The 13099-nt window shown below is 40.2% G+C and overlaps 1 protein-coding gene across 1 annotated transcript in view; it reads right to left on the reverse strand.

Moving 5' to 3' along the window:
* Positions 1–369: 369 nt before the first annotated feature.
* LOC120534395 (gastrula zinc finger protein XlCGF52.1-like) overlaps positions 370–13099 on the reverse strand; it is a 38941-nt gene continuing 26211 nt past the window's right edge. Inside the window, exon 3 of the mRNA XM_039761946.1 lies at positions 370–3388. Coding sequence (XP_039617880.1) covers positions 2032–2931 — 900 coding nt within the window. The 5' untranslated portion in view covers positions 2932–3388 and the 3' untranslated portion in view covers positions 370–2031. The remainder of the gene's footprint in view (positions 3389–13099) is intronic.

Consider the following 13099-nt stretch of genomic DNA (forward strand, 5'->3'; position numbering starts at 1 on the left):
ATGGACTAGTATGGATTTCGGAGCCATGAAGAAATTGTTCATTCAATACATATATAGTTTAATCCGGGGTACACTAAAATGTAGATATGAGAAAGCCATGTTAAAGTAATGAGTTTTTAGCAGTTTTTTTAAAGTGCTCCACCGTATTAGCCTGGCGAATTTCAATCAGTAAGCTATTCCATACTTTAGGTGCATAACAACAGAAGGCCGCCTCATCACTTCTTTTAAGTTTAGCTCATGGAATTATAAGCAGACGCTCATTTGAAGATCTAAGGGTACGGTTTGGAATGTAAGGTGTCAGACATTCTGATATATAAGATGGAGTGAGATTATTTAAGGCTCTGTAAACCGTAAGTAGTATTTTAAAGTCAATTCTAAATGGCACAGGTAATCAGTGTAGTGACATCAGAACTGGAGAGATATGCTCAAATATTCTTTATCTCATTAAGATTCTAGCAGCTGCATTCTGCACCAGTTGCAACTGATTGATGTCTTTCTTGGGTGGTCCTGAGAGGAGTGCGTTACAGTAAAAACAAGTCTTTGAATTCCAGGGATCAGATCAGATCCTTGTGTTTGTTCAGGTTATTCACAGATTTGCTGATGTCTTCAGAAAAACTTATTCAGAGTGCAGGGTGAGTAGAAATTACTTTACAATACAAGTAATGTAGTGTGAGGGTCCTGAAGGATGGGAGGAGAGCAAAGGACACAGAAGAGCCACCAAATCAATGTGACTTCTGCAAGTCTCCAATGTTTTAAAGAGTAGTGGGTTGGGTACTTTGTCAGCCTCTCTCATGGTCTGGAGTCTTCATTTAGGTTTGTTCTCACACTGAAATGACTCGAGTGTACTTCAGCCCTAGGTTGTGATCTTTCTATGCTACTTTATTTTGCTAATTTCCAGGCAGTGTTCTTTGTTTCATTTTTATAGTTCTTTGTAGAATCCCTTTCTTAAAAGTAAAATTAAAAACAGACATTATGTTCACCTTTAAGCTGTAAGAATTTTTGGAACAATTTCATGCTTTTGTTAAAAATGTTGCTGCTTTTCCAAACACTAAACAGAGCAGTCTCTTGTGTGTCTCTTGCACTTCCACAATATTTGTTTACTTTAGCATCAAATATTCTGGCACTTTTATCTTTCATGCAGGAGTTGATAAATAAATGTAGCTCTCAGATATCTTACACACACAGAGAATCACATAACCATTCTAGCCTCTTTCTCTTTTTGGTTTTTCTTCCAGCTCTTTCCTTGTGCAGCTTTTTCCAAGGTATTCTCAAAACTGGCCTAAACTTTTTTTTTTCCTTAAGTGATGGTAATTTAAGATTTTTATCTTACATTGACAACATTTACTCTAATTTCAAAATCACTATGTATAAGAAATATCACATTTTCTGCATAAACCCTCTTGGTCTAACCCCAAAGTTGGAATTCAGAATATAATTTCAAGTTTATCTATGGTTGAACACTGGACTTTATTTTCTCCCTGTTGCATGTTTAGGTTTTTTTACTTCTTCGTTGCAGTGGTGCGAGTAAGAGCCTCATCCAGCTCTGATACCACACCAGAGAGGTTTCCTTTGGCTGTAATGTTGCACAGCTAACACTTGCTTCACCATTCCTGTTGTACTGGTCTTGGAATTATCAGCCTTTTAAACCTGAAAGGCAGGTGGCATTACATAAATATTCTTTACTGTTTAATTCTATTCAATGTACAGCAAACATCATAAATGTGAAATGTCTAATTGGTCATAGTCCTCTACATTCAGAAGAACAATACTGCCTCTCTCTGGGTTAATTTCTCCAAATTTTCTTGGTTTGCTTTCTACAATATTCAGAAACGAGTGAACCTCATTCTTTAGTCTTGACAGTTCAGTTGAATTACTTCATTTCTTACTCCCTTAAATTTGCAGCGATGCAAGTGTAGAACCTGCATTATTCCAATAACTCTTCCTTTGGCAGTTCATACAGAGTTATGGTAATTGGTAAGGTATCAAGAACTGTCTGAAAGATTCTTTTTATTGATCCCAGCGCAACCAACACTATTTCTCTTGTTTTGTTGCACATTTGACAAATTTCTTTTTGCATCCATTGTACCGTTTGATGTGTGCCCGGAGACTGCTACTATAAGAGTACCGTTTGCCACATTTAGAACATGAAAACGGTTTTTCTCCAATATGAATTCTTGCATGGCTACGAAGACTGTTCCTGTCATAGAATGGTTTGCTACATTCAGGACAACAATATGGCTTCTCTCCAGTGTGAATTCTTAAGTGGATCTGAAGATTAGGTTTGTGAAAAAACCGTTTGTCACATTCAGAACAGCAATATGGCTTCTCTCCAGTGTGACGTCTGATGTGTGCGCGGAAACTGCTACTCTGAGCAAATAATTTACCACATTCAGGACAACAAAATGGTTTGTGTCCAGTGTGAATTTTTGCATGACTTCGAAGACAGCTCTTGTCAGAGAATCGTTTATCACATTCAGGACAGGAAAATGGTTTGTCTCCAGTGTGAATTCTTATGTGGATCCGAAGGCTTTTGCTCTCAGAAAATAGTTTGCCACATTCAGAACAACTATATGGCTTCTCTCCAGTGTGAAATCTCTTGTGTGACTGTAAAGCACTACTGTGGGAGAATTGTTTTCCACATTCAGAACAGCTAAATGGCTTCTCACCAGTGTGAACTCGTGTGTGGCTAATAAGATGGCATTTCTGGTAGAATCGTTTGCCACATTCTAGACAGCAATAGGGCTTTTCTCCAGTGTGAATTCTTTTGTGTCTCTCAAGATTTCTATTGCTGACAAATTGTTTCCCACATTCAGGGCAGAAGTGTCGCTTCTGTCTATCTTTTGTATGGTTTTTATCTTTAGATTTCCTGTTACAATGTTTTTCACTCTCTTTGCACAAACTTGATATCACTGATTCTTTATTCTCCAGCATCCCACCAATATGAACTCTTGAGTGGCTAACAAGTTGCCTTGTCCAGTAGAAAATCGTTTACCACATTCTTGAGAGCAATATGGCTTTTCTCCAATGTGAATTTGTTTGTGTCTCTGAAAAGTGCTCCTGTTGGTGTATTTACCACATTCAGAGCTGCAGTTTGGATTCAGTTGGCCTTTTCTACAATTTGTATCCTTAGATTTGCTGTGACAACTTTTCTCACTTACTTTGCATAAATTTGATATCATAGATTTTGTATTCTTCCCCTGCTGATGAGTGCTCACATCATTAATCCTGATTAGTTTCACAACAGGTTGGAAATTATACTGCAAAGAGGCCAGTGTGGAACAGTGTAAATCAGATGTTGATATCTTCAGATTTTCATTGTTCTGTGTCTGCTGTGGTCTCTTATGCTGAGGTGACAGATATGAGGTCAAATGATTGTTCTGTTGTAAATCTGTAGAAACACATAAATAAGCATGATGTTCATAATGAGATATAAATACCGGAGGTGCATCCATAATGACTTACAGTATATAGCTGATACTGAGGTGTTGCTGTTTTGCGTGATTCCCAAACTGTTGACCAATTTTAAGGTGCTATAGTGTCAACAATTATCACATTCAAAACATAATAGCCAAATTTCAGCACTTAATGCTTCACTTACACCACAGAAACTGCTGCACATATCAAAAACAACAATCTGCAAATTAGTTTTTTTTTTCCTTGCGGCATTCAGTGGAATCCAAAACACTCACTTCAAAGTAGATTGTTTGAAGTTTTTGGTTTAGCACACAAAAATACTCAAATAATATTTGTTATGAGAAAAAAACACAGTTATAATAGTATATAATGCTTATATTTTTATATATATATATACACAGTATATACACATACATACAGGTCAACACAGAAAAACGGGAACTTTGAAATGCGTAGTGGCAGCCATGTACAGTTGGCAGCACTGCGGAACAGGGACCTTGAGCTGTAAACAATCTTGCCATTTAGTAATTTAGTAATCAATTGCAAGGCAATCAATGGCAGCTGTGCGAGAATTGTTCGGTAACCGTGTCATCTCAAGATTCAGTGACATTCCCTGGCCCTCAAGATCACCGGATTTGTCCGTTTGTGATTTTTTCTTGTCGGGCTACCTTAAGAGTCGGGTCTACACGACTCGGCCAAGGACACTGAATGAATTGAAACAAAGAATTCAAGACGAAGTTCGTGGTATCCTAGCTGAGATGTTGCAGCGATCAATGGGGAACCTCAACAGCAGATTGGAAGAATGCATACATACAGGAGGACGCCATCTACAGGACGTAATTTTCAAACATTAATAATTTGAATTACTCTTAAAGGCAAGTTGTAGTGGTTCAATTGCTGTCAATAAAATTTTTTTGTTGGATTTCTTCTATTTTTATTGGGTTTTTCAAAAGTTCCCGTTTTTCTGTATCACCCTGTATATATATAATTTTGGGGAGAGTGCTCCTTTATGGAATGAAAACACTTTAACCACTGATACAGCAATGTTAACTTTTTTTATACGAATTCCAATTGTTATTCATAATTACAATTGTTCAGCAGCTTTTTTGAGATCAGTCTCACTTTAACTTGGTTCCTTACCACACAAATTTCCATCAGATTGTTTAGAGGTTTCTGATTCAAGTGGCTCCTCAAACAGGTGTATTCGTCTTTTTAGTTCATGTCATTTGCTTTCGCATTCAGCTGCGCTCATGTGTGTGACCCACCTAAAATGTTTAGCTCAGAAATTACTGCTAAATATTAACATTTGCTTTAGATGTAGGGTTTTTGTATAATTCTTTTAAACAATTTTAACACAACTGCTAATACATTTTCTAGTATAGTCAGGTTTTAAAACTGCAGCACTACAATTTTCATTATAATCAAAAACAAACCTCTGCATCCTTATTTTTTCTGCATTGACAAAGCAGGCAATAATTTGGATATCAGGAAGAAATCTTACAGCTAGGTGTGCCTGTGTGTTTATCGTAAACTGTAGGTTTTTTTTTTTTTTATCTTTTATTGAATTTATTAGAAGAACGTAACATTCCATACAATCAATTCAAACTTAACAAAACCAAATTTAACTCAACCCCCAACCATGAGAAAGACAGGAAGGCCAACAGCCAGAGTAAAACCTTTGAGAGCAGTACAGAGAGAAAAGGACTCCTTCTCCCCAATATAAATGCCTATTCTAAAATGTTATTGATTAGCTCCTGCCAGGTTTTAAAAAAACGTTTTTGCACAGATTCTCTAAGTTTGAATTTGGTTTTTTTTTTCAATTTCAAATAGTATATAATATCAGTTACCCATTGACTTAGAATAGGAGAGTTAGGATTCTTCCTGTTGACCAAGATAAGTCTACGTGCCAATAGTGTAGTAAAGGCAATTACAGTTTGTTTGTCCTTCTCCATTTTAAGCCCCTCTGTGAGCCCACCAAACACAACTGTTAGTGGATTAGGAGGGATTGTCACACCAAGGCCATCTAATAGGCATTTAAAGATTTTGGTCGAGAATTATGTTAATTTGGTGCAGGCCCAAAACATGTGGTCCAGTGAAGTTGGAACTTGATTGCAACATTCAGAAGTTGGATTTTGTCCTGGAAACATTTTGGACAATTTTAAATGAGACAGATGTGCTTGATAAAAGATTTTAAGTTGAATAATTGTATGCTTTGAGGATATGGACCTCGAGTGAATTCTGTGCGTGGCAGCCTTCCACTCCTTTTCTGAAATGTTGAGTGAGGGATCCTTTTCCCACTGTACTCTTGGATTTTTTAAAGAAAGGGACTTTAAAATTATTTTATATGTTATGGAAATGCTGTCTGAGTCCTCAAGACTGATCAATATTTCCTCTGGAATAGAAATAGATGGAAAGTGAGGAAATTATGGCAGTTTTGTTTAGCAAAGTTTCTAATTTGGAGAGAGTGAAGAGATTGTGGTGATGGGAAGCTAAATTTGGAATGTAATTGTTCATAGGATGTAAAGACATTATTTATATACAGATATCTAAATGATTTATGACCATAGGTTTTCCAAACATTAAAAAACTGTACGTTTGAGAGGGTCAGAAATGGATGTTATCATGTAGAGGTACCACAGATAAAAGCTTCTCTAACTTGAAGTGCTTCCTAAATTGGTTCCATATTCTGAGTGAATGAAGGACAATTGTTGTTAGTATATCAACTATACGTTCTATTTAATGGGGTACAAAGCAGGGAATATTAAGCAGTACTACAGGATTTCATTTCTATTGCAGACCAAGCCTGTGTGTGTTCATCTATTTCTGTCCATGTCCAGGTTTTTATAGATTGTATGTTTGCTGCCCAGTAATAAAATTGAAAATTAGGTAGAGCCGTGCCACCTTCTGATTTAGGTAATTGTAGGGTCACCCTTTGGATGTGTGGCTATTTCGAGTTCCAAATAAATGAGGTAATTATTAAATCTAATTTCTTAAATATATTTGTTAATGTATATGGGGGATGTTTTGAAATAGAAACAGAGGCTTAGGGAGGATATTCATCTTGATAGTGTTAATTCTTCCTGCTAAAGTAAGATGAAGGGTAGACCATCTATGCATGTCTTGTTTAAGTTTTTCCATGCAGAATGCGAAATTTTGTTGAAAAAGAGCTTTATGTTTACTTGTGATGTTGACCCCTAGGTATTTAAACTAATCTGCGATGATCAAAGGGAAGGTGTTTAATCTAACGTTGTTTGCTAGAGAATTCCCTGGAAAAAGCACACTTGTATTTAAATTAATTTTGAGTCCAGATATCTTTTGAAATTCTGCTAGTACAGTTAAGGCTGCAGGCACAGTATTTTGTGGGTCCGATATATACAGTACCATATCATCTGCATATAGTGATATTTTCTGTTCAAGTCCTTCTCTGAAAATCTTCTTTATCCCTGATGCATTTTGAAAATGAACAGCCAATGGCTCAATGGCGATTACAAATAGCAGTGGTGACAGGGGGCATCCTTGTCTAGTACCGCATTCTAGTTTGAAGTAGTCTGATATCATGTTAATACAAACTGAAGCTACTTGACTGGTATACAGTAGTTTGATCCATGCACACATGTTTGGGCCGAACCCAAATTTATGCAAAGTGGCGAATAGGTAGTCCCATTCAATCATATCAAATGCTTTATCTGCCATCCAACCATAATAATACCTCTGGGGTGAATATATTATATTAAACAGGCATTGAAGATTGGAAGCTAAGTGTCTGCCTTTAATAAATCCAGTTTGGTCTTGTGATATTACCGAAGTAAGTACTTTCTCAATCCTTCTAGCTAGAACTTTGGGGAGTATCTTAACATCATTATTCAGAAGTGAGCTTGGTCTGTATGATGCACATTGTAATAAGTCCTATTTTTCTTAGGAAAAATGATAATTAATAGTTGTCAAAACCTTTGAAGTAAAATGCTATTGTCTCTGGCTTCTATAAATTTTGCTAATAAAAGGCGGGGTTAACTTAATTGAACATTTTTTTTATAAAATTCAGCTAGCCATCCAGACCTGGGGCCTCATGTATAAAAATGCATATGTACAAAAATGTTGTGTACGCCCGTTACCACTTTCACATCACGATTGGCATAAAGCCATGCATATTCGAATGCCAGAAACCCCACCTTGCGTACACAATTTCAGACGGTTTGACATTTATTGCAGAGCTTATTGTGTGGTGATTGGTAACATGAAGAAAAAAAGGAAGGACAGGAATTGGGGGTTAGTACTGTATGTTTGAAAGAGACAGTACTGCTGCAATAAATTATTTCATCGATGGTCGCACGCACCACACAGCAAGCATCTTGGAGGAGGCAGGAACAATCTCTGGACCAGGTGCCAGCTTCTCACTATCACTACGCTACTGTGGCCCCATGTTTAATACGTTTTAATTAATTTCATAATGAAAATGATATTAAGTATACATCTTATTATTTAAATTGTTCAGAGAGCTATAATATCATGAATGTAATGTATTCTGTATCCTGTCAGCATAAGAGAAAGCCCATTTAAGAAGTATGTAGTGCTTCACAAACGTAGAGCACATAGAAGAACACATAGAATAGGAAGCATTTTACGATGGAATTTAAGAAATTCTAGTAAATTAAATGTTGATTTTAAGATGAAGTTTACGACGTTCTACTTTAATGATTTAGTAGATTAAAGTGGACATTGACTTTTTTTTCCACTGTGTCCCTATTTTTTTTTCTTTTCTCTGCATCCTAGTACACTTCTGTTTGACACTCAGATGGTAGGCTACGACTTGCCTTTTCACGGCGACTTTGATATCTGACCACTTTTTTTAATTTCTCCACTCTGTATCACTCAATCAACTTCCTTTTTTTGTTTATACCACTGCTTAAACCAACAAATAGTACGTTTTTCCTTTCCTCCACTTTTCATTCGCTGAAATACTTCTTTTTTCTCTATGCTTTTGCCATTGTCTTTTTACAAAACACTGAAATTAAGCTGCTACTTATATTGATTTGCACATTCAAAGGGGCGTAATTCTGGGAGGAGTCAGGATGGGTTGGCAGGCACGTGCACATGTGTTGCTTTTCACGCTGACCAGGATTTATGGAGCGGAAGTGCATGGACGTTGGCTTACGCAGTTTAATCCATCTGAATTTTTTTGTGCATTTGCACATTTCCACTTTTGTCTGTACGACATATTTTAGTGTCAATTTTACGCATGGCATTATGTGTGAGGCCCCAGGTACTTTACCACTCAGCAGTGAGTTAATAGCATCTAGTAATTCTGATAGTGTCAAAACTTTATCAAATTCCACTGCACCAAGAGTATCTAGCTGTGGTACCAGTAATGCATCAAAAACACTTTAGGTTGTGTTTTGTATTCTTTAAACTGTAGTCTGGAACATGGTCGCATTAACAATAATGGATTGACTGATGGATTCTGCATGTTATGATTTGTTCAGTATTAGATTTTATTTCTCATGAAAGAAAGATTTTAGAATGGAAGTGTATGTGGGAATAGGTTTGTTTTTTCTCCGTGAGTTTACTTGCATTACAATGTTTCCTGAACATAATGATTATTAATTCATGCTGCCACAATATTATTTTGTTTTTCCCAAAACATTTTGTGACTCTTGTTGCTGGCACTCTGCTCCTGGTTGGTGTGCAATGCTGCTGTAGACGTCCCCACTCCTTGCGTCAGCAGCACAAACCTTTAAATCCAGCACAAAGATTAATTCGCTATCCGTGATTTGGATAAAAACACTATCAAATGTAGCATGTAATTCCATCTCAGATTTCTGGCTTCTAATCTTAGTGTGTTCTCCCTGACTGATTTATAGTTAGTAATTAGGCTTTGGTACAAAAGAGTTCCATCTAGGCTTTGACTCACGTCTGCTTTTTGACTGTTTCATCTCCTGGTCATCTTCTTGCGAAATGCCGCATTCAAACTTTCAGGGTCTTTGTGTATTAATTTTCAGTTAAAGGGATGGATTTCTACTTCATGCTCAGAACATGTAGGCACACAAATCATGAGCACGTTGTCAGAAATTAGTGCTTAAAAAATTGGGAGTGGGGGCGTGATATGTTCAAATTGGAAAGTGACATCAACATGTGACAGCAAGCCGCTTCGCAGAACCTACAGGATCGATCAGAGTGCTTCGATGTTTGATGAATGGTTTGATGTGTTCAAGCAAATCGTCAAACTTAAATGCTGACATACAAATGTATTCATGGTGCTTTTCTTCAACTATTTCTCTTCCCTATCAAAATGACATGATACATTTTAAAGATCTCACATACAAGATTGTGACGTTTTCTTCTATTTTTTTTGTACCTTCACAACAGCATCAGAATGTACTGAAGTGTATCTGAGCCACAGAGAAAAAAATATTAGGGACTCAGTGAAGAAAGGTTAATTTTGTGATTAAAGTGGAAATTTCTTTTAATTTCTTTAATCTATTAGTTTATCACTAAAGTAGAATGTCATAAATGTCACCTTACTGACCTACTTGTTAATCGCTACATGCTCCTGGGGAAAGCAGTGATTGCCACACAGAACGCATTAAATTAATGATATTCCACCTCTCTGCGCATTTAGAATCCTTAGATTTATACTTGCTATCCCTTTCAAGATAAAATGTGTTAAAGCATGTATTTTACATTTTACAGTTAAATTGTTAACTTTATTTAAATAATTACACGTGTGGGCGACACAGTGGCAGAGCAGTAGACTGCTGCCTCACAGTAGGGAGTCACCCTGGTGTTCCCTGCCTGGAGTTTCCATGTTTTCCTGGGGGGTTTCCACAGTGTGCTCGGGTTTTCTTCCAAGGACATGCAGGGTTAGGGATTTGGTGACGCTAAAATGATGCTAGTGTATGTGTGTGCTTGTATTCACTTTGCGATGATCTGATGGCCCGTCCAGGGATTGTTTCTGCCTCACACCCGATGTTAGCTGGAATGGACACATCTTTGGATCGCTGAATGTAATCATTAAACATCCATCCTTTTCAGAGGTACTGTGGCAAGGTGTCCTGGGAATTTAATGGATGTTTCAGGCAATTCACAACACAGCGAAGCCGAATGTTGTTTTCTCAGCGTGATGATATCTCACACTGCCACCTGGTGGTATCCTCCAGATTGACAAAAAGTATATGCTGTCACGCATGTGCGAGTAGGAGGTCACGGACGGATCCTAAAACACATCGAAGGGTGTTCGCCGGCGGGGAAAGGCAGGGTACTAACCTTGTTTCTTTGTTTTACAGAACCAAAGACACTCCGCCATAAGACCTGACCGGCGTTACGTTTACTTCCGCCCTCCCTCCGCCATCTTTGATGACGTCATGTCTTCCCATCATTCATCACTTCTTCCCAGCATTCCTGCACTTCCGGCTCCTCCCCTATAATGGCGCGACGCCAGTATGGCGTCGCACATGAATTGTTTATGTCTGACCGTATTTTGTTTTCTGAAAATCTGGAGTGTCGACAATATAAGGGGCCGGAAAACCCCAAACCTTTTTGTTGTCTGCTTCTCAACAGGATCGTTGTCCGAGGGAAATGTCGGAAGGACAAGACCTGAATGCAGTTTTACAGGGCATGAGCGCCCAACTTGCGGCACTGCAACAATCCCAGGCCGCAACTAACCGGGAGTTGGATTTAACAAGGGCCCAGCTGGCCGAAGCCCGGAGAGCTATAGCGGAGCGTCCACGCCATACACCGCCACTCCTGGTACCCATGACGGACTCTGATGACGTGGAATCCTACTTGGGGATCTTTGAAAGGACGGCCACCCGGAACGAGTGGCAGCGGTCCGAGTGGGCGTCCATCTTGGCGCCCTACCTGAAGGGACCCGCGCAGAGCGCTTATTATGACCTCCCCGAGGAAGAGGCCACCAAATATGACGTTCTTAAGAAGGAGATACTGGCCCGCTACGGCATAACACCGGGCCAGCAGGCGGCGGAATGGAGAACCTGGCAAATCGACCCAGAGAAGCCGGCCCGAGCACAGGCATTCGAGTTCTGGGGTAAGATCGGGAGGTGGCTACGGCCAGAAGGCCCCCAAGCCAGGAAAGTGGTAGAACAAGTGGCCTGTGAAGGTCTAGTTAACGCCCTACCTAGTTCTCTCGCCCAGCAGGTCCGGTCACATCCTTACAAGGAAATGTCGGGTCTCCTAGAGGTATTAGAGCGTCAACTGGCGGTCTACCGATCCGGGGGATCGGAACGGCAAGCGCGTGGGAACCGACAGGGATGGGTGGCCCACCCCGAGCCCTCTCGACGCGCTGCGGAAGCGCCGCAGAAATTTAAAGACAAGCCGGCCTCCCCACGCTGCTACAAGTGTGGAGAAACCGGTCATCTACTGCCAACCTGTCCCCTCAACACATCATCAGAGCCGATGGACTGCACCTGGGCTACGAAGGAAAGGTACTGTACTCTGTCTCACCCGCTGGCAAGTCCGAATACGGGAGTGGTGTTGCTTAATGGGCACTCGGTGGTGGCTTTGTTCGATTCCGGCAGTAACATTACCATTGTTTCTCGCCGTTTTGTCTTACCGCGACAGTGGCTCACGAAACATTTACAAGTCACTTGTGTACACGGTGAGACCAGAACGTATCGATCCGCCCAGTGTTATGTTACCTGGAAGGGGCAGGTGTCCAGTATGACGGTCGCGGTGTTGCCTAAACCCCCCTATCCGGTAATCTTGGGGCAAGACTGGTCCAAAATTAGCTGCGGTAGGATAAACGCTGCTCCCAAAGCCTCCTTGGGTCTAGCCATGAGGGGACGAGGTGCCCTTCCCGCGATCTCCACGCCATGCACAGGGGCAAATCAAGATGGCGCAGGCGTGTCGGGAGTAGACTCTCGAGCGACATCCTCTGACCCGGAAGTAACTGCCGGGGAAGGGACAAGCTGGGGGACACTTCCGCCAAACCCACACCAGGATCCGTTAAGCGACCTGGATCATCAATTTCGGTCCACGCCTTGTCCTTTAAAAGAGAGCAGTGGAATGATGATTCCCTAAGGTTTGCCCGGAATGCAGTTATTCTTCCTGGTAGCACGCATGCTGATGGTTCCATGCCATGCGAGCCCTTCTTTGTGTTAGAAAATGATCTGTTGTATCGGGTGGCAACTCACGAGGGTGAGGTGCGGAAATTGTTGTTGGTGCCATGTATCTTCCGGCGGGAGGTGTGTGAACTAGCACATGCTTACCTCTTAGGCGCCCATCTGGGGGCCGAAAAAACATTGGAGAGGGTTAAACTCCGCTTTTATTGGCCTGGGATAAATGAGGAGGTCCGCGTTTCTGTCAGTCCTGTCCGGAATGTCAGATTCGCCAGATTCCGAGGAGGGACCGTGCTCCTCTCGTCCTTATTCCTTTAATAGAGGTCCCGTTTGATAGAATAGGGGTAGATTTAGTGGGTCCCCTGGAACCCTCAAACCGTGGCTTTAAATATATATTAGTTATGGTTGATTACGCGACCCGATACCCAGAGGCGGTTCCCCTGCGCTCCGCTACTACAAAAAATATCGCACGGGAATTGGTTAATTTATTTTCAAGAGTGGGTATTCCTAAAGAAGTCCTCATGGACCAGGGTACACCATTCACTTCGGATACGTTCAAGGAAGTTGCCAGATTACTCAGGATAAAGCACCTGAAGACATCTGTATATCACCCCCAA

Source organism: Polypterus senegalus, chromosome 8, assembly GCF_016835505.1.
Source record: "Polypterus senegalus isolate Bchr_013 chromosome 8, ASM1683550v1, whole genome shotgun sequence".
Taxonomy (NCBI): domain Eukaryota; kingdom Metazoa; phylum Chordata; class Cladistia; order Polypteriformes; family Polypteridae; genus Polypterus; species Polypterus senegalus.